This window comes from Triplophysa rosa, linkage group LG6 (genome assembly GCF_024868665.1).
Source record: "Triplophysa rosa linkage group LG6, Trosa_1v2, whole genome shotgun sequence".
Classification (NCBI taxonomy): Eukaryota; Metazoa; Chordata; class Actinopteri; order Cypriniformes; family Nemacheilidae; genus Triplophysa; species Triplophysa rosa.
In genome coordinates this window covers 19,357,832-19,379,790 of record NC_079895.1, presented here as the reverse complement: position 1 = coordinate 19,379,790, position 21,959 = coordinate 19,357,832, and the positions used below count along the sequence as shown (strand labels likewise).

Genomic DNA, 21,959 nt, shown 5'->3' with positions numbered 1-21,959 from the left:
TACATCCGTAACCAAGACATTTCTTTTTACTGTTCTACAGGCCTTTGAAGTAGAAAAATGCATATTTCTCCAAAATGAGAAAAATAAGTCCATATATGGTGTGCATATCGTGTGGGATGTCCCCTACAGAAATCCATCATCAGTTTTTTCTAATTATTAGAAATAATGTTTCTATAGGCTTTCAAAGTTGAGAAATGTGTTTTTCTCCAAAATGCTACAGTAAAATAAGTCCATATATGGTGTGCATATAGTGTGGGATGGCCCCTATAGAAACCCACCATCCGTTTTTCTACTTATTAGAAATAATGTTTCTATAGGCTTTCAAAGTTGAGAAATGTGTTTTTCTCCAAAATGCTACAGTAAAATAATTCCATATATGTTGTGCATATAGTGTGGGATGGCCTCTACAGAAATCCATCATCAGTTTTTTCTACTTATTAGAAAAAAATGTTTCTATAGGCTTCCAAATTTGAAAAATGTGTATTTCTCCTAAATGCTACAGTAAAATAAGTCCATATATGGTGTGCATATAGTGTGGGATGGCCCCTACAGAAACAGACGATCAGTCTTTTCTACTTATTAGAAATAATGTTTCTATAGGCATTTGAAGTGGAAAAATGTGTATTTCTCCAAAACGCTACAGTAAAATAAGTCCATATATGGTGTGCATATAGTGTGGGATGGCCCCTACAGAAATCCATCATCAGTTTTTTCTACTTATTAGAAATAATGTTTCTATAGGCATTTGAAGTGGAAAAATGTGTATTTCTCCAAAACGCTACAGTAAAATAAGTCCATATATGGTGTGCATATAGTGTGGGATGGCCCCTACAGAAATCCATCATCAGTTTTTTCTACTTATTAGAAATAATGTTTCTATAGGCATTTGAAGTGGAAAAATGTGTATTTCTCCAAAACGCTACAGTAAAATAAGTCCATATATGGTGTGCATATAGTGTGGGATGGCCCCTACAGAAATCCATCATCAGTTTTTTCTACTTATTAGAAATAATGTTTCTATAGGCATTTGAAGTGGAAAAATGTGTATTTCTCCAAAACGCTACAGTAAAATAAGTCCATATATGGTGTGCATATAGTGTGGGATGGCCCCTACAGAAATCCATCATCAGTTTTTTCTACTTATTAGAAATAATGTTTCTATAGGCATTTGAAGTGGAAAAATGTGTATTTCTCCAAAACGCTACAGTAAAATAAGTCCATATATGGTGTGCATATAGTGTGGGATGGCCCCTACAGAAATCCATCATCAGTTTTTTCTACTTATTAGAAATAATGTTTCTATAGGCATTTGAAGTGGAAAAATGTGTATTTCTCCAAAATGCTACAGTAAAATAAGTCCATATATGGTGTGCATATAGAGTGGGATGGCCCCTATAGAAACCCACCATCAGTTTTTTCTACTTATTAGAAATATAGTTTCAATAGGCATTTGAAGTAGAAAATATTGTATTTCTCCAAAACGTTACAGTGAAATATATCCATATTGTGTGCATATAGTGGGGTATGGCCCCACAGAAATCCATCATCAGTTTTTTCTACTTATTAGAAATAATGTTTCTACAGGCATTTGAAGTGGAGAAATGTGTATTTCTCCAAAATGCTACAGTAAAATAAGTCCATATATGGTGTGCATATAGTGTAGGATGGCCCCTACAAAATCCGACCATCAGTTTTTTCTACTTATTAGAAATAATGTTTCTACAGGCTTTCAAAATTGTAAAATGTGTATTTCTCCAAAACGCTACAGTAAAATAAGTCCATATATGGTGTGCATATAGTGTGGGATGGCCCCTACAGAAACCCACCATCAGTTTTTTCTACTTATTAGAAATAATGTTTCTATAGGCATTTGAAGTGGAGAAATGTGTATTTCTCCAAAATGGTACAGTAAAATAAGTCCATATATGGTGTGCATATAGTGTGGGATGGCCCCTATAGAAACCCACCATCCGTTTTTTCTACTTTTAGAAATAATGTTTCTATAGGCATTTGAAGTGGAGAAATGTGTATTTCTCCAAAACGCTACAGTAAAATAAGTCCATATATGGTGTGCATATAGTGTGGGATGGCCCCCACAGAAATCCATCATCAGTTTTTTCTACTTATTAGAAATAATGTTTCTATAGGCATTTGAAGTGGAGAAATGTGTATTTCTCCAAAACGCTACAGTAAAATAAGTCCATATATAGTGTGCATATAGTGTGGGATGGCCCCTACAGATATCCATCATCAGGTTTTTCTACTTATTAGAAAGAATGTTTCTATAGGCTTTCAAAGTTGAGAAATGTGCATTTCTCCAAAACGCTACGGTAAAATAATTCCATATATGGTGTGCATATGGTGTGGGATGGCTCCTACAGAAATCCATCATCAGTTTTTAATACTTATTAGAAATAATGTTTCTATAGGCATTTGAAGTGGAGAAATGTGTATTTCTCCAAAATGCTACAGTAAAATAATTCCATATATGGTGTGCATATAGTGTGGGATGGCCCCTACAGAAATCCATCATCAGTTTTTTCTACTTATTAGAAATAATGTTTCTATAGGCATTTGAAGTGGAATAATGTGTATTTCTCCAAGACGCTACAGTAAAATAAATCCATACATGGTGTGCGTATAGTGTGGGATGGCCCCTACAGAAATCCATCATCAGTTTTTTCTACTTATTAGAAATGAAGTTTCTATAGGCATTTGAAGTGGAAAAATGTGTATTTCTCCAAAACACTACAGTAAAATAAATCCATATATGGTGTGCATATAGTGTGGGATGGCCCCTACATAAATCCATCATCAGTTTTTCTACTTATTAGAAATGAAGTTTCTATAGGCATTTGAAGTGGAATAATGTGTATTTCTCCAAGACGCTACAGTAAAATAAATCCATACATGGTGTGCATATAGTGTGGGATGGCCCTTACAGAAACCGACCATCAGTTTTTTCTACTTATTAGAAATATTGTTTTTATAGGCTTTCAAAATTGAGAAATGTGCATTTCTCCAAAACGCTGCAGTAAAATAAGTCAATATATGGTGTGCATATAGTGTGGGATGGCCCCTACAGAAATTCATCATCAGTTTTTTCTACTTATTAGAAATAATGTTTCTATAGGCATTTGAAGTGGAGAAATGTGTATTTCTCCAAAACGCTAAAGTAAAATAAGTCCATATATAGTGTGCATATAGTGTGGTATGGCCCCTACAGAAATTCATCATCAGTTTTTTCTACTTATTAGAAATAATGTTTCTATAGGCTTTCAAATTTGAAGAATGTGTATTTCTCCAAAACGCTACAGTAAAATAATTCCATATATGGTGTGCATATAGTGTGGGATGGCTCCTACAGAAATCCATCATCATTTTTTTCTACTTATTAGAAATAATGTTTCTATAGGCATTTGAAGTGGAGAAATGTGTATTTCTCCAAAAGCTACAGTAAAATAATGTCCATATATGGTGTGCATATAGTGTGGGATGGCCCCTAAGAAACCCACCATCAGTTTTTTCTACTTATTAGAAATAATGTTTCTATAGGCATTTGAAGTGGAAAAATGTGTATTTCTCCAAAACGCTACAGTAAAATAATCCATATATGGTGTGCATATAGTGTGGGATGGCCCCTACAGAAACCACATCAGTTTTTCTACTTATTAGAAATAATGTTTCTATAGGCATTTGAGGGGAAAGTGTATTTCTCCAAAACGCTACAGTAAAATAATTCCATGTATGGTGTGCATATAGTGTGGAATGGCCCCTACAGAAATCCATCATCAGTTTTTTCTACTTATTAGAAATAATGTTTCTATAGGCATTTGAAGTGGAAAAATGTGTATTTCTCCAAAACGCTACAGTAAAATAAGTCCATATATGGTGTGCATATAGTGTGGGATGGCCCCTATAGAAACCCACCATCAGTTTTTTCTACTTATTAGAAATAATGTTTCTATAGGCATTTGAAGTGGAGAAATGTGTATTTCTCCAAAACGCTAAGTAAAATAATCCATATATGGTGTGCATATACTGTGGGATGGCCCCTACAGAAACCACCATCAGTTTTTCTACTTATTAGAAATAATGTTTCTATAGGCATTTGAATGAAAAATTGTATTTCTCCAAAACGTACAGTAAAAAAGTCCATATATGTGTGCATATAGTGTGGGATGCCCCTACAGAAATCCATATCTTTTTTCTCTTATTAAAATAATGTTTCTATAGGCATTTGAGTGAAAATGTTATTCTCCAAAACGCTACAGTAAATAATCCATGTATGGTGTGCATATAGTGTGGGATGCCCCTATAGAAACCACCATCAGTTTTTTCTACTTATTAGAAATAATGTTTCTATAGGCATTTAATGGAAAGTGTATTTCTCCAAAACGCTACTGTAAAATAATCCATTATGGTGTGCATATAGTGTGGATGGCCCCTAAGAAACCACATCAGTTTTTTCTACTTATTAGAAATAATGTTTCTATAGGCATTTGAAGTGAAAAATGTGTATTTCTCCAAAACGCACAGTAAAATAAGTCCATATATGTGCATCGTGCCTATAGTGATGTATGTGCCCGGATGGCTCCACAGTAGCAATGCAAATCCATCACACTCTAGTTTTTTACTTATTAGAAATAATGTTTCTATAGGCTTTCAAGGTGAAAATGTGTATTTCTCCAAACGCTACAGTAAAATAAGTCCATATATGGTGTGCATATAGTGTGGGATGGCCCCTACAGAAATCCATCACTCAGTTTTTTCTACTTATTAGAAATAATGTTTCTATAGGCATTTAATTGGAAAAATGTGTATTTCTCCAAAACGCTACAGTAAAATAAGTCCATATATGGTGTGCATATAGTGTGGGATGGCCCCTACAGAAACCACCATCAGTTTTTTCTACTTATTAGAAATAATGTTTGTATAGGCATTTGAAGTGGAAAAATGTGTATTTCTCCAAAACGCCACAGTAAAATAAGTCCATATATGGTGTGCATATAGAGTGGGATGGCCCCTATAGAAACCCACCTCAGTTTTTTCTACTTATTAGAAATAAGTTTCTATAGGCATTTGAAGTGGAAAATTTGTATTTCTCCAAAACGCTACAGTAAAATAAGTCCATATATGGTGTGCATATAGTGTGGGATGGCCCCTACAGAAATCCATCATCAGTTTTTTCTACTTATTAGAAATAATGTTTCTATAGGCTTTGAAGTGGAAAATGTGTATTTCTCCAAAACTGCTACAGTAAAATAAGTCCATATATGGTGTGCATATAGTGTGGGATGGCCCCTATAGAAACCCACCATCAGTTTTTTCTACTTATGAGAAATAATGTTTGTATAGTCAATTATATTGGAATAATATTTTTCAAACAAAATGCTTTCAAAAAACATACTGTAATTAAATCTGTTCAAATCCATGGGTACTGTAATTGCAAACTGCATAAACAGTTTTATTTGCAGGACAAAGGTCTAGAAGGCATTAAAATAATACATATTTAAGATACAGACAGAGACATTGGTTTCACAATATAACGTTACAGCAATCATAATGCAAACATTCGGAGAAAAAAACCTGCATAAATTACGACAAAAACGAGATATTCTAAACGTAAAACAAGAAATATGTTATTGACAAGAGACGCGGATCATCTACATTTAAATAAAGCTTTACAAGCGGTGTTCCCGTAATGTACCGTAAACCACTCAATAAGCGCGCATCTGAACCTAAACGGCGGCTGGCTTGACCGTGTATTTTCAAACCGCGGCTGGCTTGACCGCAGTAGATACGAACACCGTACACTGTATGCCGTGATAACTAACTGTTACAAGAGAAGTGTCTAAAACAGTCCTTTTTCTTACTGGCATCTGTATAAGGATTAAAGAATGATTCGTCAGACTCGGGCTCGAACTGGTAAGGTAAAATCGACGCCATCTCTCTCTATACACTGTTAATATCCAACCACCTGCAAACCGTAATACAGCAGTAATGATAGGCGGTCCATTTGCGACACATGCTGAACGCGTTTGACCAATCACAGCAGACTAGACCATTTGACCAATCACAGCAGACTAGACCATCTGACCAATCACAGCAGACTACACTATCTGACCAATCAGATCAGACTACGCTGGCGGAAAGGCGGAGATTACACAGATGAATCGCGGAACGAATCATTTGAGAGTCAGTCAAGAAGTAAGGTAATAAAAACTGCTTATTATTACGAAATAATAGTATTTTTACATCATGTATGTACATAAACTTGTTGTCGGACACTCCATAAACCAAAATAAGCCCTTAAAAATATTGAGGAATGTACTCTTTAAGAGAAGTGGATGAATTCACGTGATGTAAATCTGACAGATCTCAGACCGCGGCAGAAACAAACATGGCGGCGCCCGCTTATAGCTCAACTAACGCGATCATTAGAAAAGTGTTTAAACAACAAAACACATTCACATGCACATATTTGACAATCGGAATATCAGATATTTCATGACACAGTTAACAGTTTGTGAATTTCTTTGAGTAAAAGAATGTAAAAGCAATGCATCAGTCATACAGCTGCTGTGGCTCTGCGGTGTGTCACATGATACGCAGTGCCGCGTCGCCATGGAAATGTTAAAGAGATAGGCTACCTTCTTAACGGTCACCTTGGAAAAGCTAGTCAAACACTCTAACTAGTCACTGTAATTAGTCAAACACTGAAACGGGTGTCAGGTGTGGCCAAGCTTCAGGAATATGGTTTCTGAAGGCAGAAAAAGTGAAAAGCACTCTGGAGACAAATACAAACAAAATTTTTGGTCTTAAGTGGTGCTTTTATTTTGAAAATTTTTCTGTTAATTATTAAGAGTTTCAGAAAACATTGTTTGGTCTTATAAGATAAATTAAAAAATGCACTGAAAAGTTATTGATATAAATAAATACGCAAACTGGCACTACTACGTAAAGGGGTTCAAAACATTTCCCTTTAAAACGCTATTGGTTTCGACTATTTAGATAAAGTGCCTGTTAAAGGAATTTGAATCCTAATCCTAAAAAAATCAGTCAGAAGAATTATTTTCACTTTAATCCATGAAATCACTCATAAGATTTTTAACTTTTTATTGAAGTTGCAGCAAAAATCAACCCACTTCTTTTAATACTACAGACACAAGATAAAGACAATTTATTTTAATTTCAGAAAAAATGAAATAAAGCAATGTTAGTTTCATAAACGGAAACAGACGAGAATAAAGTTGAAGTATTTTATTGTTATCTTAGACTTTTGTGAGATGAGTACAAAAATGAAAAAGGTAAATTAAGTGACATGTTTAGTTATATTTTATTATTTGTACTTCTTTTCAGTCACAGAGTTTTCAATTTAAGAGTTGTTTGGGAAAGAAAGATTCTGTAATTTAATGCAGCTTGGAGAACTGCATTTGGGGAAATTGTAATGTTCAATCATTTATTCAATGAAAATAAAAAAATGTGTATTGAAGAAAAGTTAATATGGTTTTATATACAGTATACTGTCAATTATAGTTTGTGGATAGAAAATCGGAATCGGCAAAGAAAATTACAATCGGTGCATCTCTATTTTAAAGCCTTTAGGGTGATGGAACCGGAAGTGCTAAAATGCAAACTTCTGGGGTTTGCATACAAAAATACGCTGGTTACTGAAGTAAGTGTGGTTCTATGATTAAGTGGAAGAATGCCAAAGGCAGTGCTTCGTCCTTCAGTGAAAACCAACAATGGCAATGAGATGTTTGACTGTCCGCGAACATGTCCACTGCTGCAGTCCCATATGTTTGCCATATCATCATCACAAACCCCCTGTCCTAACTCCATTCACTCCTCTTCTGCGCCAAACTCTGCCCCATACGAGAAGAATGTCCGTCATTATGACCTCCCACCATGAAGGTGGTGGTCCCAAAGGAACTCCCCTGAGGAGAAACTGCCCCTGCAACCAGGGTGCCAGCGCTTGTACGCAACGCTGTGAGCTTTCCCAATAGCCTTATGAGGGAGATGCACTGTTTTCCAAATTATCATGCAAATGATATATCAATAGGATTTCGGCACAATAAACAGTCAGATTTTTGTTTGTTTTATTTTTCACATTCTTTCTATCTTTCGATAACTGGTATCAATCTCAGACATGTTTGATCAATAGTTTGCCGGGTCTTCTTAGATAAATGGAAAACCTACTTAAAGAGGCTGTTCAACATTATTATTAAGCAAGCACAGTTCGAATGCAATATAGTGAGGAAGAAAGATCTTTCTGAAGATGTAAGTATGAAATAATGCAATGTCTTGCAAAAGGCATCAAAACAAACAAATAGAGATAATTGAACTGTCAAAAGATTTGTGAGTGCCTTAGAGCACAGAAGATCTTGGTCAGATAAAGACTTAAGGAAACTTTCTGTCAAACAAATGTATTGTATTAAAAGGGCAGCTGTAAAAAGCCACTGAACAAGTCTCAAGATCCTCTTCATACAGACTGGCAGTTGTGTGTAAAGCTGTGTTTCAGCCGCTGCTAGCCAAACCTCACAAAGAGAAACCTGCACAGTGGCTGTAGAAACAAATTTTCAAACTGTTTAGCACCATGTTATTAATGCTGCATGGGATAGTGTGTTGCATGAAAATCCTTTTATTGCAGAGGGCACTATTCTTCATTTTATACCACAGCAGAAAATGGTCCGTTAAGGGCTCAGCATGCTACATTCGAAATCGAAAAACAACCGTTTGTGACATGATTTCGAACAAAATCTGGTCCAAACGACAATTCGTTTCACTAGTTCGGTTCTGCAAACCAAACAGAACTCTCCAGGAAAGTTTTCGTTGGCCGGTAAACACCTTCGAGCCACCATTGGTTCATAGCCATTGCGTGTGGGCTCTGATGCTCCGTCTTCTTTGACATGAGAAACTTACCGGTTTCATGCAGGGGAACTTATGAGACTGATACATCAGCACGGAAAATGTCAAGATAAGAGCAACGCCGAAGCAGTTTATTATTTTATTCACGCAATGTTGATTTTTAATTTTATTTATTTTATTTGTGTTGTGTCCGATGCGGCTGCCTTTAGGAAGAAGCATAGTGATTTCCGGGACATTCTCTTACCCTTCTTGTTTTGAATTGGCTGTTTATGCTTATGATCCACTGCAGTACTAGTAGAAGTTTTTTGCATTTTTTTAGCGGCTGTTGCGGCCCATGTTTAGATGTGGCCCACCGGGAAAAGTCCCGGTATGCCAGATGGCCAGTCCGTCCCTGCAACCAGCCACCCAGAAGATTGAAGACTTTCCGAAACCTGATGCTTATCAAACAATCGCCGCTTACCGTGCACTGAAAACTGTAGAAAATACGTAAGTGAGGAAATGTAGTCAGTGACGACACAGCTCGTGGATATATACTGAAGATCTCTTCAGCAGCAAGCTACACAAAATATTGTCACATCCAAAACAACAAACAAGAGTCAAGCGAGAATAAGAGATCGATATGACGTGCTACAGGGTGTACAGGTGCTGGTCATATAATTAGAATATCATCAAAAAGTTGATTCATTTCACTAATTCCATTTAAAAAGTGAAAATTGTATATTATATTCATTCATTACACACAGACTGATATATTTCAAATGTTTATTTCTTTTAATTTGATGATTATAACTGACAACTAATGAAAATCCCAAATTCAGTATCTCAGAAAATTAGAATATTACTTAAGACCAATACAAAGAAAGGATTTTTAGAAATCTTGGCCAACTGAAAAGTATGACCATGAAAAGTATGAGCATGTACAGCACTCAATACTTAGTTGGGGCTCCTTTTGCCTGAATTACTGCAGCAATGCGGCGTGGCATGGAGTCGATCAGTCTGTGGCACTGCTCAGGTGTTATGAGAGCCCAGGTTGCTCTGATAGTGGCCTTCAGCTCTTCTGCATTGTTGGGTCTGGCATATCGCATCTTCCTCTTCACAATACCCCATAGATTTTCTATGGGGTTAAGGTCAGGCGAGTTTGCTGGCCAATTAAGAACAGGGATACCATGGTCCTTAAACCAGGTACTGGTAGCTTTGGCACTGTGTGCAGGTGCCAAGTCCTGTTGGAAAATGAAATCTGCATCTCCATAAAGTTGGTCAGCAGCAGGAAGCACCTGTATATGGCTTCAGATACGTCATAAGTCACAAGGTGACAAGTTCATTATTCTGTTCTTGGTCAATCGCGAGAGGAGTTTTTCACTAGTGCTTTCACCACTGCCTCTGGCGGTCGGAACGAAAGGAAATAGATCCTCTTCCCTGAGGTACTCTGTTGTATTTCTATTTTGTGAGTGATCTGTTGCCATTGGCTAATGTTTATGATGTCACACAGCGAGCTCTGGCTGCAGAGAGGAGATTAGCTCAACATATGGCCGCAACTGGAGAAATACTTAACAACATCAGGTATTATCTCTTCATATCATTTAAGAAGTTTACTTGGAAAATTAAAAATCTCAGAATGTACTCACCCTCATTCCATCCCAGCTGTATATTACTTCCTTTTTTAGGTAAACATAAGAGTAAGTGGTGTGTTAATAAGTGTTTTCTAAAGCAAAATGGTAGGTTTGTGAAAGAAAATGTTTTATATTTCTGATCTTATTTAGCAAATTAAAAAACCAAGACAAGCACTCATTTAAAATATGGCAACAATATATCTAGCCTCATAGGTATTTTGTGTCTTGAGACAAAATATTATGATTTGTTATCCCAAAACTGAGAGTTTTGTTATAATTTACCCATAGCCATGCAACACTACCTCATAGTTCACCCAAAAATTTAAATTCTTTCTTCTCCCCCTCATGTCATTGCTAACCTGTTTGACTTTCTTCAATTGTTTACCTCATTTGTAAGTCACTTTAGATAAAAGCGTCTGCTAAATGTAAATGTAAAACACAACATTTAATTATTAATAAATTCTATTTTAAAAAATATTTGTTGGTTGTACTGAAACACGGGTGTTATTGTTTCTGTAGGAGATGTTTTCAGTGTGGAGAGTCATTGCTGGGGAAGATTCCCTTTGAGTATCTGGAATACTCGTTCTGCACACCTCGCTGTGTCCAAGCCCACCGCAAAGCCAACGCTGCCGCCCGGCCCTAACCTCTCACCATCTGTGAACGAACTGACTTTGATATAATCGATCTATAGAGTAACATCATGACAGAATGAATGCTGGGAATTGGAGCAGAGAAAGATTATTAAAAAGATCATTACTATTGAGAGCAAAATGGACGACAGATACATTTGAGTTAATGGTCTAGTTCCTATAATTCACATTAAAAGATGAATCACTGTGATTTTTATTTATCTTCAATAAAATGAAAGCTGAAGCACTGGAAGAGCTTTGCTCTTGGAAAAAGTGAAATCACAGTTTTGTGTTAAGTTATGGGAGACAAACATGAGGTCGTTACGATTTTTACTTTCCTGTGGCTACAGCTTTTATGGACTGTATATATGATATTTAAAACCAGCAAGAATTGTGACAAAAGCAACAAGTAGCAAAGTTAACAGAAGAAACATATCTTAAACCAACTTTATTTTTTCAAAATATCTTACATCATGATATTGTGATATAATTCATCTTATTTGAAGCGAATTTTTGTCATACTAAAACGAGCTGTTTTTGTGTCATTTCCTGAGCCATCAACAGACCAGTAAACTGTGCTAAATATTGAGTAATATGACACAAACCACAGTGTTATGATGGCTTATGAAGACAACATGAAACCTTCTTTCAGTTGTTTGTAGTCGTGCTACATTGAAGAGTGGACGAGGCTTTCCAGTGCAATATTAGTGTTCTCATGTCTTCTGTCCAGTGTTGTCCAGCTGAGGTCGATCCATAAACAGAATTCTGCCATGTGATGGAGCTCTTTCAAGCTCCAGTATTGTGATGTTGTTTGGCTGAGTGGCACTAAGGAAAGGTCCGGGGACATACAGCGTCTGCTGGGGACCCCTCTGGGGCCAATACCTTCCCAGATTTACACTGTTTACCCACACCTGACCCTGAGAGACAAAAATAATTACATGTACACTGGCATGTATGTTAAAGTCCCCCTGTGGTTGATAATATTATCCCTTAAAACTAATCTTTAAACATAAAAATTACATATTTAAAGTTTTTTCCTTAGAAAATATTTTTCCTGCCTTAAAATAGCTTGAATGTAACACTAAAGGTGAAACTGAAAGTGAGAACTGACACAGCAGTGTAGCGATCATTTTAACCTGAATCTATCAGCAATGGTTTAAAATTATACATTTGCACATGGTTTGTTTCAAAACACATTAAAAACACCACATAAACATTAAAAACTGATTTTCACCACAGTGGGCTTTAAAGATTATTCCATTACAGATACATTGTAAGCTACAGCCTCACCTTAGTCCATCCATTAAGTTTTAAAAAAGAGTCCCATTCTAGACCTTTGGTCTTTAAGGTTCCTGAGTAGATCATTGGTCCATCTCCTGGTTCCAGCTCTGGACCTGGTGGAACCTCTGAGTGATCTGACTGTAGCCAGCCACTGGCTACTGCAGTATTAATGTCTAATGGGTAGATTAACCAATCAGTGAGGACGTCATTACCAAGGTTGAGGTTGCCCAGGAGACCCTAAAAACAAGAGACATGATGCATAAATTAAACTATCTTTGGTAGTATATTCTAAACAATGCTGTCTTTAACATCACTCGCCTTATTATCATTGATATAAGTTCCAAAATTAACCCTGCCCATGTTTTCCACAAGAATGTCCAACTGATCTCCTTGTCTTCCAGTAACATTCATCACCAGTGTAGTGTCCCTCTCCAGGAACCCCTGGTACACCTGCTCACAAACAAGCTCACTTTCAGTCTAAATGTATTTTTCTGGCCAATGTCGTTAGAAAACCATTAAAAACGTTAATATAATTAGTTTGCCTCAAGTTGATGATAAAATCATCTTAGTATGCCTGGCAGTTTATGACAAAAAACAGTTTTAACAAAATAAAACTGAAGTAACAATGCATTTTCAGGTATGTACATTGTTAAAGACTGACCATGGTGAACAAATACATTGTGTCACCTTAACAAGTGGTCTGCTCACCCCATTCACAGAGACGTATGCACGGTCACGGATGCCATTGAGGGGCGAGATGAGAGGGGTCGGCTCAGGAACGTTCCGTGGCAGTGTTGTTCGGTAAAGCATGAAGCCGTAGTACTACATAGAGTTGACATGACATGCGATCAGACCCTTGTTTTATCACTGAATCAAGACCAGCTTCCCAGCCTAAAATATCTACAGTACATCTTAAGCCATTTGATAAAAATCAACATTGTCCTGTATTATTATAACTTATAATTGCATTCTGCATTGTATTAAATGTCTTACCTGTTTAACCTCTTCAAAAGTTAAAGGATATTGAGATCGAACTGGACCCTGGGGTGACAGTGTATCCAACAAGCTACTAATGTTACCAACCTATAAAAGAAAGTAAAATCACATGAAATATTTGGTGTTTTTATGTTTGTATGGATAGTAAACCATGCAATTGAACAGGAGATTTTAATATCCGCACCTTTAGTAGAGTCACAAAACCGTAAGATAGCTTTGGGGTGGCTGGTGGCATGGGACCAACTGGGATATCACGAAACTAAAAAAATAAAATTATATTATAACTACATAAGAACGAAAGGGGTGTAAATCAATAGCTTAAGTAATTTAAATGTATAGAATACCACTAAGTATATACACACAGTCTTAATAACGTCTCTAATTGCAAGCAGTTTGTCTGTAGGATCTCCAGCCTCTGATAAAGGTGCATTATAATCATAACTGGTCACCACAGACCGGAATCTGGTATCATAATCAGCTCCTATGCAGGATAAAATTACAATCACACATTAAAATAACTGCAACATCAGATATTGTAATTAATATGGGAACAGGTGCAATGAGATAGCAGATTTACCATTCCAGTAACCAAAGTTGGTTCCTCCCTCAAACATGTACCTGAAATGAAAAAAAAATGTTAATGTGCAGCAGCATAGGTTAATAACATTAGTAGCTTGTTGGATACACTGTCACCCAGGGTCCATTTCGATCTCAATATCCTTTAACTTTTGAAGAGGTTAAACAGGTAAGACATTTAAAGGGGTCATATGGCGGAAATACGTGTTTTTCTGTGTCTTTGGTGTGTTATAAGTTGCCCATGCATGTATTAGACACGTAAAATTGCTAAAATTAAAGTGTCGGAACAAAAGATGCATTCCATCTAAAAGCGAATGCAAACCCAGACCTGCCTGAAACGCCTCATGTAACCACACCCCGACGAATGTACGTCACTTCGTAACATGATTTGACTTAAGACCGTCCAAATCTAAACGCAAGTGAGGTGGGCGTACTTGTAAATCTCATTGTATCCTCACCACCGCAGCCATGTCGTGGAGACACTGTGTGTTTCGTTGCGAAAAGAAAGACTCTTTGTTTGCCATGCCAAAAGATGAGACAACTAAAAACGAATGGTTACATTTTATTTACAACACTGTTCCAAAATCCGAATGTTCAAGTTTGTGCAGCGCATTTCACAGATGATTGCTTCATGAACCTGGGAGAGATCAAGGCCGGCAGTGCACGAAAGCTTTGGTTAAAAAGTGGGGCCATTCCAACCATTAAAACTTCGCTGGCGCAAATGCAGACACACGCGCAACGTGAAAAAAGACAACATAAGTCCTAATAATCAGTAATAATGTTCCCACTAGAGGCAACAAATGTCGTGTTTATAATGTATTTTTAAATTTAGTATTTATTTTGGGCTTATTGTCTTTGTTGAGTCGCGACGAGACGAGACGTGACGTAACACTGGTTGATCAAGAAGGGCCAAAGCGCTCGCGTTATTTATACCATTCCTGCTGTAATGCGAGCTTGTTTCTATCTCACACAAACTCTATATGATGTATATGGTTGTTTGTTTATAGTCTTTATAACGTCGTATATAAAAGGTAAAACAGTTAGCTATAGTTTTTAACTATTTAACATCATTTTTTTTATAAAACCTTACCAATCCTTTACATCCTGCTCAAGTTGCGCTGGCAAAGTTGATGTATCGGCTTGATCATCTTCATTTTCCGTATCAGATTCGGGCTCGAATTGATATAAGGAAGTACCGATGACATTTTATCACCTGTCAGTACAATTGCGTGGGAACATGATTTCCGAATATGGTAAGAGGCGTTACATTTCCATTAAACGCTTGCAGTATTCGACCAATCACTACGCACTGGTTAACTGGGCAATCATAGCACACCTCGCTTTTCAGAGCGATGAGCTTTGTAAAAAATCAGCTCCTTTCAGAGAGGCAGGGCAAAGAGGAGATACAAACATGCACGGTATGTGGAAAATACAGTGTTTTTGAACCTTAAATCGTGTATACACATTGCATTCCATCTAAAACAAACGATAATATTAGTTTTAGCCATGTCATATGACACCTTTAATACAATGCAGAAATGCAGTTATAAGTTACAGTGGCAAGAAAAAGCATGTGAACCTTTTGGAATTTCATTGTTTTCTGAATAAATTTGTCATAAAATGTGATCTGATCTTCATCTAAGTCAAGGGTATTGACAAATAAAATGTGTCGAAAATAATAACACAACATTTTTTTGATCTTTCATGTCTTTATTGAGAACAACCAAAAAAACGTGTAGCGCTTGTGGAAAAAGTATGTGAACCCTTGAGTTAATGACCTCAAAAAAGCTAATTGAAGTCAGGTTTTAGCACACCTGGAGTCTCGTTAAGATAATAAATTTGGAGGTGTGGACTACAGCTACTTTGACTGATAAAAACCCCTCAAACTTCTGGAGTTTGCTCTGCACGAGAAGGACACGCTTATGTGAGCCATGCCTCGCCAAAAAGAGCTTTCAGAGGATCGACGATCAAGAATTGTTGATTTACATAAAGCTGGCAAGGGTTACAAAGTTATTTCAAAGACTTTAGAAATTCACCAGCCTACAGTTAGGCAAACAATCTACAAATGGAGACATTTTGGGACTGTTACTACTCTACCAAGACGTGGGCGCCCAGTCAAAATGACACCATGAGCACAACGAAGACTCCTCAATGAGGTAAAGAAACAACCCCGAATGACAGCCAAAGATTTTAAGGCATCATTGGAACTTGCTAACATCTCTGTTCATGAGTCTACAATACATAAAACACCGAACAAGCAGGGTATCCACGGCAGGACACCATGAAGGAAGCCACTGCTTACTAAAAAGAACATTGCTGCACGCCTGAAGTTTGCAAAAGAGCACATTGATACTCCACAGCGGTATTGGCAAAATGTTTTGTGGACTGATGAAGCTAAGATTGTACTTTTTGATAAAAACACACAGCACTACATCTGGCGTAGAAAGGGCACGGCATATCATCATGAAAACATCATCCCAACTGTAAAGTATGGTGGAGGAAACATCATGATTTGGGCCTGCTTTGCTGCATCAGGGCCTGGCCAGCTTGGAATCATTGAGTGGAAGATGAATTCCCAAGTATATCAGACAATTCTTCAGGATAATGTGAGAATGTCTGTACGTCAGCTGTAACCATGTAGAAGGTGGGTGATGCAACAGGACAACGACCCAAAACACCGGCGCACGTCCACAACAGAATGGCTTCAGAAAAACAAAATCCGCCTTTTGGAGTGGCCAAGTCAGAGCCCAGACCTCAACCCAATAGAGATGCTATGGATTGACTTGAAGAGGGCCATACACATGAGACGTCCAAAGAATATGACGGAGCTAAAGCAGTTCTGCCAGGAAGAATGGGCTAAAATTCCTCAACGATGTGCAGGTCTGATCCACAGCTACAGGAAGCGCCTGGTTGAGGTTATTGCTGCCGGGGGGTTCAACCAGTTATTAAGTCTAAGGGTTCACTTACTTTTTCCACTGCTATTTTGAATGTTGAATGACTGTGTTCAATAAAGACAATCAGATTTTTTTTGTGTTATTATTTTTAGACACATTATGTTTGTCAATACCCTTGACTTAGAAGAAGATCAGATCACATTTCATGACAAACTTATTCAGAAAACAATGAAATTCCAAAAGGTTCACATACTTTTTCTTGCCACTATATAATAATACAGGACAATGTTGATTTTTACCAAATGGCTTAAGACGTACTGTAGATATTTTAGGTTGGGAAGCTGGTCTTGATTCAGTGATAAAAACCAGTCTGATCTCATGTTATGTCAACTCTATGTAGTACTATTAGAAGTACAAAATGGCTTTTAATATTAATTGTAGCGAGGAAGGCGGGGCGAGAGCCGTGGGGCGGGTAAGGCGGGCCGGTCCTCTCTCTCGATGGTCCGGTCGCTCGTCCTCTTATCCTCCCGAGCTCCCCCGTGAGGCATGCGGGGACCGGCGGTCGCACAGCTGACACTCGTTGCCACTTACGCCGCCGGCCCCGCCGTACCCGCCCCACGGCTCTCGCCCCGCCTTCCTCGCTACATTAATCTTTAGCATTTTGGAATTATTTATATTATGGGAATCGTTACTTACATGTTGACACTGGCACCCATGACTAACATTTCTCCCAGCATTTTGCTCACTTTCTCAGTGTCCACAGAAGCATGTTTGTCTCCCCAATGATCCAACCAACCCGTGTAGAACTCAGAATTTACCTGAAATATACAAAGATGAATCATGAATCATGTGCAGAGCCTGTAGCTGAAACCCATGAAAAAATAAAATACATGTTTTTTCTTACCAGTGGACCTTTAGGTTCAAATCTTCTTTGTCGATTAAAGGCTGTAGTGATATTGGTGTCTGAAGGAAAAAAGTCATTATCATGAAAACACACACAGCCTGATGTTTAATTGTCTCAAATGCACAAAATGGGCATTGAAATGTTTTCTACACATATGCATTTATAAAACATGAATAAAATATGAACTTTTTAACTACATACTTTTGTAAATAATTAAATATAATATAAGATTAACACCGATTAATAATACATTCCAATTGTATTACTGTATATGTATTATAATACATTCCATACTTTTCTCATACATACTTTTTTATTTCATTATAATGCCGATATTGATTAATTCTGATTAATAATAAGTAGAAAAGTGCAAATATCAGTTTTAAAAAGTTCAATCAAACTCTCTCTACACACAAATCATTATTTGCACATAGTCATACGTTGTCTGGTTCATGGCCCATAACAACATACAAAGGCTGGATGTGCATCAGACAGACAGCTACAAGGTCTTTTCATTATACTGGCCACTGCAGCAGTTTTGTTACCTGTCCCAAAGTCTATAGTAGCGTACAGGCCCTCGAGTGTGCCACAGATCATCTCTTTGTCTGTGTTTCCATCAGTAGTAAAGAGGATGACGTCCTCTCCCAGGAACAAATGGAACAGAGTGTGAAGATGCCGCATATAGTTATAATCACAAGCAAAGTAACTGCCGTATTCATTCTCTACCTGATAGAGACAACAAATGTACAAAATATAGACTTGAACACTTGTAAAGTTTACAACACCTGTCTAAACTAATTAATGGTTGGTACTGTGTTTGTGCTATCAGTTTTGCAAAATATGATCATTAGTAGATCTACTGTACTAAACTTTCAGCATAATATAAACTGAATATTATGTGTTATATGTTTTCTGCTTCTTCCTGTGTCATTGATTTGCACCATTTTTTAATTTAGGTAAAAACTTTGAGTTTGGGTTACATAACCCCCACAGCTAGTTACAAAAAGATTATAGATTTAAACCCAATGAGGAGCTTCGGGTACTGGGCAAAGTTTGATTTCTTATTTTTACGTTGACTGAAAATTGTACCTGCACACTGATAATATTTCCTCCATTCTGATAAAGCCATGGTTTCATTTTAGTGAGCAGGACAGCCAACCAGTCGCTCACTGCCTGTAAATACTCTGAAGGACACAAATACTGGAATTAAAAACTCGACCCTACGTGATGTCACGTCTCATACAGAATAACATGTACCTGTGTCAGCTGAACGAAGGATAATGTTCGGTTTGTGTAGCAACCAGGCAGGCAAACCTCCCTGTTGGACAAATAAGAACTCACAATTTAGACTATAGCAATTATTCAATAGCTATGTTTAGTTTTTAAAAGTACATATATACAATAACATGTGTTTTGACAAATGACTAGTATTATGTATGAAATTCTTGTTACAAACACAAACTCTGTAAAGTCTAAACACAGATGAAAATAACACACCATTTCCCATTCTGCACAGATGTATGGCCCTGGCCGCAGGATGACTAACAGCCCTGTCTGGTTGGCCAGGTTCAAGAAGTACTCCAGATCTCTGTCTCCTGCAAAGTTAAACGCCCCCTGTATAGTCTCATGGAAGTTCCACGGCACATAACTTCAGTAAAAAACGAATGACACGTTAGCAGCAACATGTTTAACATGAGTGTGTATTTATGTGAAACTAAAAAGTAGGGTCAATGACGTGACGTTCATTTTTTGTGTCCCTGTGATTTAATTACATTTAAAATGGTTAAAATAAAAAAATTGCAGATTACTTGCATACTTGTTTCTGAGGACCAAGACTGATATTCTGGTTTTAATTCTTTTTGAGAGAATAATTGAGGAATGATTGCAGAAATGTGTAACTGTAAAAACTTGATACCAAAAAACTCATCTCGTTTAAAAAAGGTGAAATTCTTCATAAAACACCATATCAGATAGCTTGGCATAATCTTACATTAGTCCTATTTGATAGTAAATGGAACACCATTGTTCTACATATTATAATTAGGGGAATCATGTGAGTCAAGTCAAATTCATGAAATGTCAAGGTTGTGTAACCACCATTCAAGGAGCAATTTTGCTAATATTGTGCAAGATGACATGTGACAGGAAATGAAATAACAGAGAAGAACCCCTGGTGACGCTAACTTCTACATGCAAAGGTTAGAAGCTCTTTTTTTGAAATGTGAGATAATTTGACATTATGGTCAGGAATTCTTTAGGTATACATGTCAAATGACATATATTGAATGAATATATTTGAATATATTGATAATTCATCATTATTATAAAAATGAGTATTCACTTAAAAATATATGTTTTGAAATATTCCGACAAATGTCATATTTGTTTACATAGGTGTTAATTTATGCCTGTCAAATTTTATTTTAAACTGTAATGTGTAACTGTTTACATATTCGGACTTGTTTCACAAACCTTTCTGTTAGAGGCCAATTTAGTCAAATATCACAAGTTTATGATGCTAATTAAAGATGTAAAATAAACTAAACTATTATTTGGAACTATTTTCAAGTGTTCCGTGTTTATTTTTTGAGAAAGTGGTGCTTTATGCACAACTTCAGAATTGAAGCTCTGAAAGTCCAAGATAAATAATGATAAATACGATAATTATGTTGCTCAGCATTAGATGAAATATTTAGCTTTTATTCATATTTCTATTCCATTCATTTTAACGTTTCAGCTATATATAATATCATAATATACACATACATGATTTAATAATGTAGCAGAATGAAGTGGGTGCCTACATTTGAACATAAATTCAGTGCTAAAAGAAATGATTACATTTCTGATATGTTATCATTAATACAACACAATACTACTCTTGTGGACGGGCATTGGAGACTGGCGAGTCAGGAAATTGTTGAATAAAGTTGTTGTTTTTGTTTAATTGCGCCTCAAAAAAAATTCTTCTTGCTTCATAAATTGAAGATTGAACCACTGTAGTCACATGGACAATTTAATGATGTCTTTATACTTAACTTTATGTGCTTTGAGTGTATGTTGCATTGATGTCTGTGGGGAGTCAGGAAAAAAAATATATGTAATAAAAGAGAAGCATCTAGTTTACTGTATAATTATGGTTTTTAGTAGGGGTGTAACGGTTGTCAGTAAAAAATTGAACCGCACGGTTCTCCACCAACGGTTCGGCGTTGGACCGCGGCTCATCTTAAATCTGACGACGCATTTATAATATGGTTCGTTAAAAATTATAATGCGTAAAACAGACTGACAAAGTTCAGCTAATGTATGTTTGTCGATGGATACCCATTTAATACCTACAGCAAATCAAATAATGTAGACAAATTTCAATAGGATTGACGTATGCTGTAATCATTTAGGGTACGATCAGACAGAACGCGTCTTTTGCTGTGAGACGCGCCTCTTTTGAATTGTTTTCAGTTGGCAGGGAGCGTTTTGCGCGCAGCTTATGCGCGCCGGGTATGGCGTTATTATAATGACAAATGTCGCGAGCGCATTATTACAAGGCGAGAGCGCATTCTTGTCATACGAGCGCGCGAATCTCTCCGCTCGCACGCCGATTTCCTTTACTCGTGCACAAAACTGGACGCGCGCTTTCAACTATACGCTGCTCTCTTATGAATTTTCTCTCCTCTCGCTCAGTGAGCGTGTGCGCACTCAAAATGCGTTCCGTGCGTCCACGAATCTTTTGGTACTCTTGCTCTCGAGAGGTCCTCCTGTGTGTTCCAGGCATTATAGGCTGTCAAAAGTAGTCAACCAATCAGGGATAGGCTTCCACGGCGGGCCAATGAAAACGCGACCTTTTACATGGCATCTTATTGGTTGAAAGTGACTCGACGTTTTCAACGAAGCGAGATGGATCCACCACGTTCTCAGGTAACAATATTAATATATTTGATGCAACATTATTAGTCAAATGTGTATTAGAAATGAACGGGGCATTAGGATGCTTTGTAGGCTACATATAAACATCAGTTTAACTACCATGTTATTCAGACAAAACAGGCCAACACCCTCAAGTTCATGTGGTCCTCATGCATGTCCTACACTAAACATAATATTGTCAAAATAGTACTAAATTGATTACCGAACAATTTAGATTGGTGTCTTAAGTTAGCTTTATTCTAAAATAATATTTACTACAAGTAACGGTACATAT

The 21,959-nt window shown here is 37.0% G+C and overlaps 2 protein-coding genes across 8 annotated transcripts in view; one reads left to right on the top strand and one right to left on the bottom strand.

Moving 5' to 3' along the window:
• Positions 1–11,365, top strand: part of ankzf1 (ankyrin repeat and zinc finger peptidyl tRNA hydrolase 1) — a 174,900-nt gene extending 163,535 nt beyond the window's left edge. For all 3 annotated transcript variants that reach the window (XM_057336032.1, XM_057336031.1, XM_057336033.1), the window contains exons 15-16: positions 10,361–10,431; positions 11,001–11,365. In XM_057336032.1, coding sequence (XP_057192015.1) covers positions 10,361–10,431; positions 11,001–11,124 — 195 coding nt within the window. In that variant the 3' untranslated portion in view covers positions 11,125–11,365. The remainder of the gene's footprint in view (positions 1–10,360; positions 10,432–11,000) is intronic.
• Positions 11,366–11,512: 147 nt separating this feature from the next.
• The window catches only part of glb1l (galactosidase, beta 1-like), an 18,421-nt gene continuing 7,974 nt past the window's right edge, over positions 11,513–21,959 (bottom strand). For 2 of the 5 annotated variants that reach the window (XM_057336034.1, XM_057336038.1), the window contains exons 3-16: positions 19,259–19,409; positions 19,019–19,079; positions 18,851–18,945; positions 18,307–18,487; positions 17,762–17,820; positions 17,554–17,675; positions 13,965–14,005; positions 13,750–13,868; positions 13,572–13,646; positions 13,385–13,474; positions 13,079–13,213; positions 12,710–12,841; positions 12,401–12,628; positions 11,513–12,027 (exon numbers count right to left, since the gene is read on the bottom strand). In XM_057336034.1, the coding sequence (XP_057192017.1) occupies positions 11,824–12,027; positions 12,401–12,628; positions 12,710–12,841; positions 13,079–13,213; positions 13,385–13,474; positions 13,572–13,646; positions 13,750–13,868; positions 13,965–14,005; positions 17,554–17,675; positions 17,762–17,820; positions 18,307–18,487; positions 18,851–18,945; positions 19,019–19,079; positions 19,259–19,409 (1,693 nt within the window). In that variant the 3' untranslated portion in view covers positions 11,513–11,823. The remainder of the gene's footprint in view (positions 12,028–12,400; positions 12,629–12,709; positions 12,842–13,078; positions 13,214–13,384; positions 13,475–13,571; positions 13,647–13,749; positions 13,869–13,964; positions 14,006–17,553; positions 17,676–17,761; positions 17,821–18,306; positions 18,488–18,850; positions 18,946–19,018; positions 19,080–19,258; positions 19,410–21,959) is intronic. The other 3 variants (XM_057336035.1, XM_057336036.1, XM_057336037.1) reach the window with 3 other exon arrangements.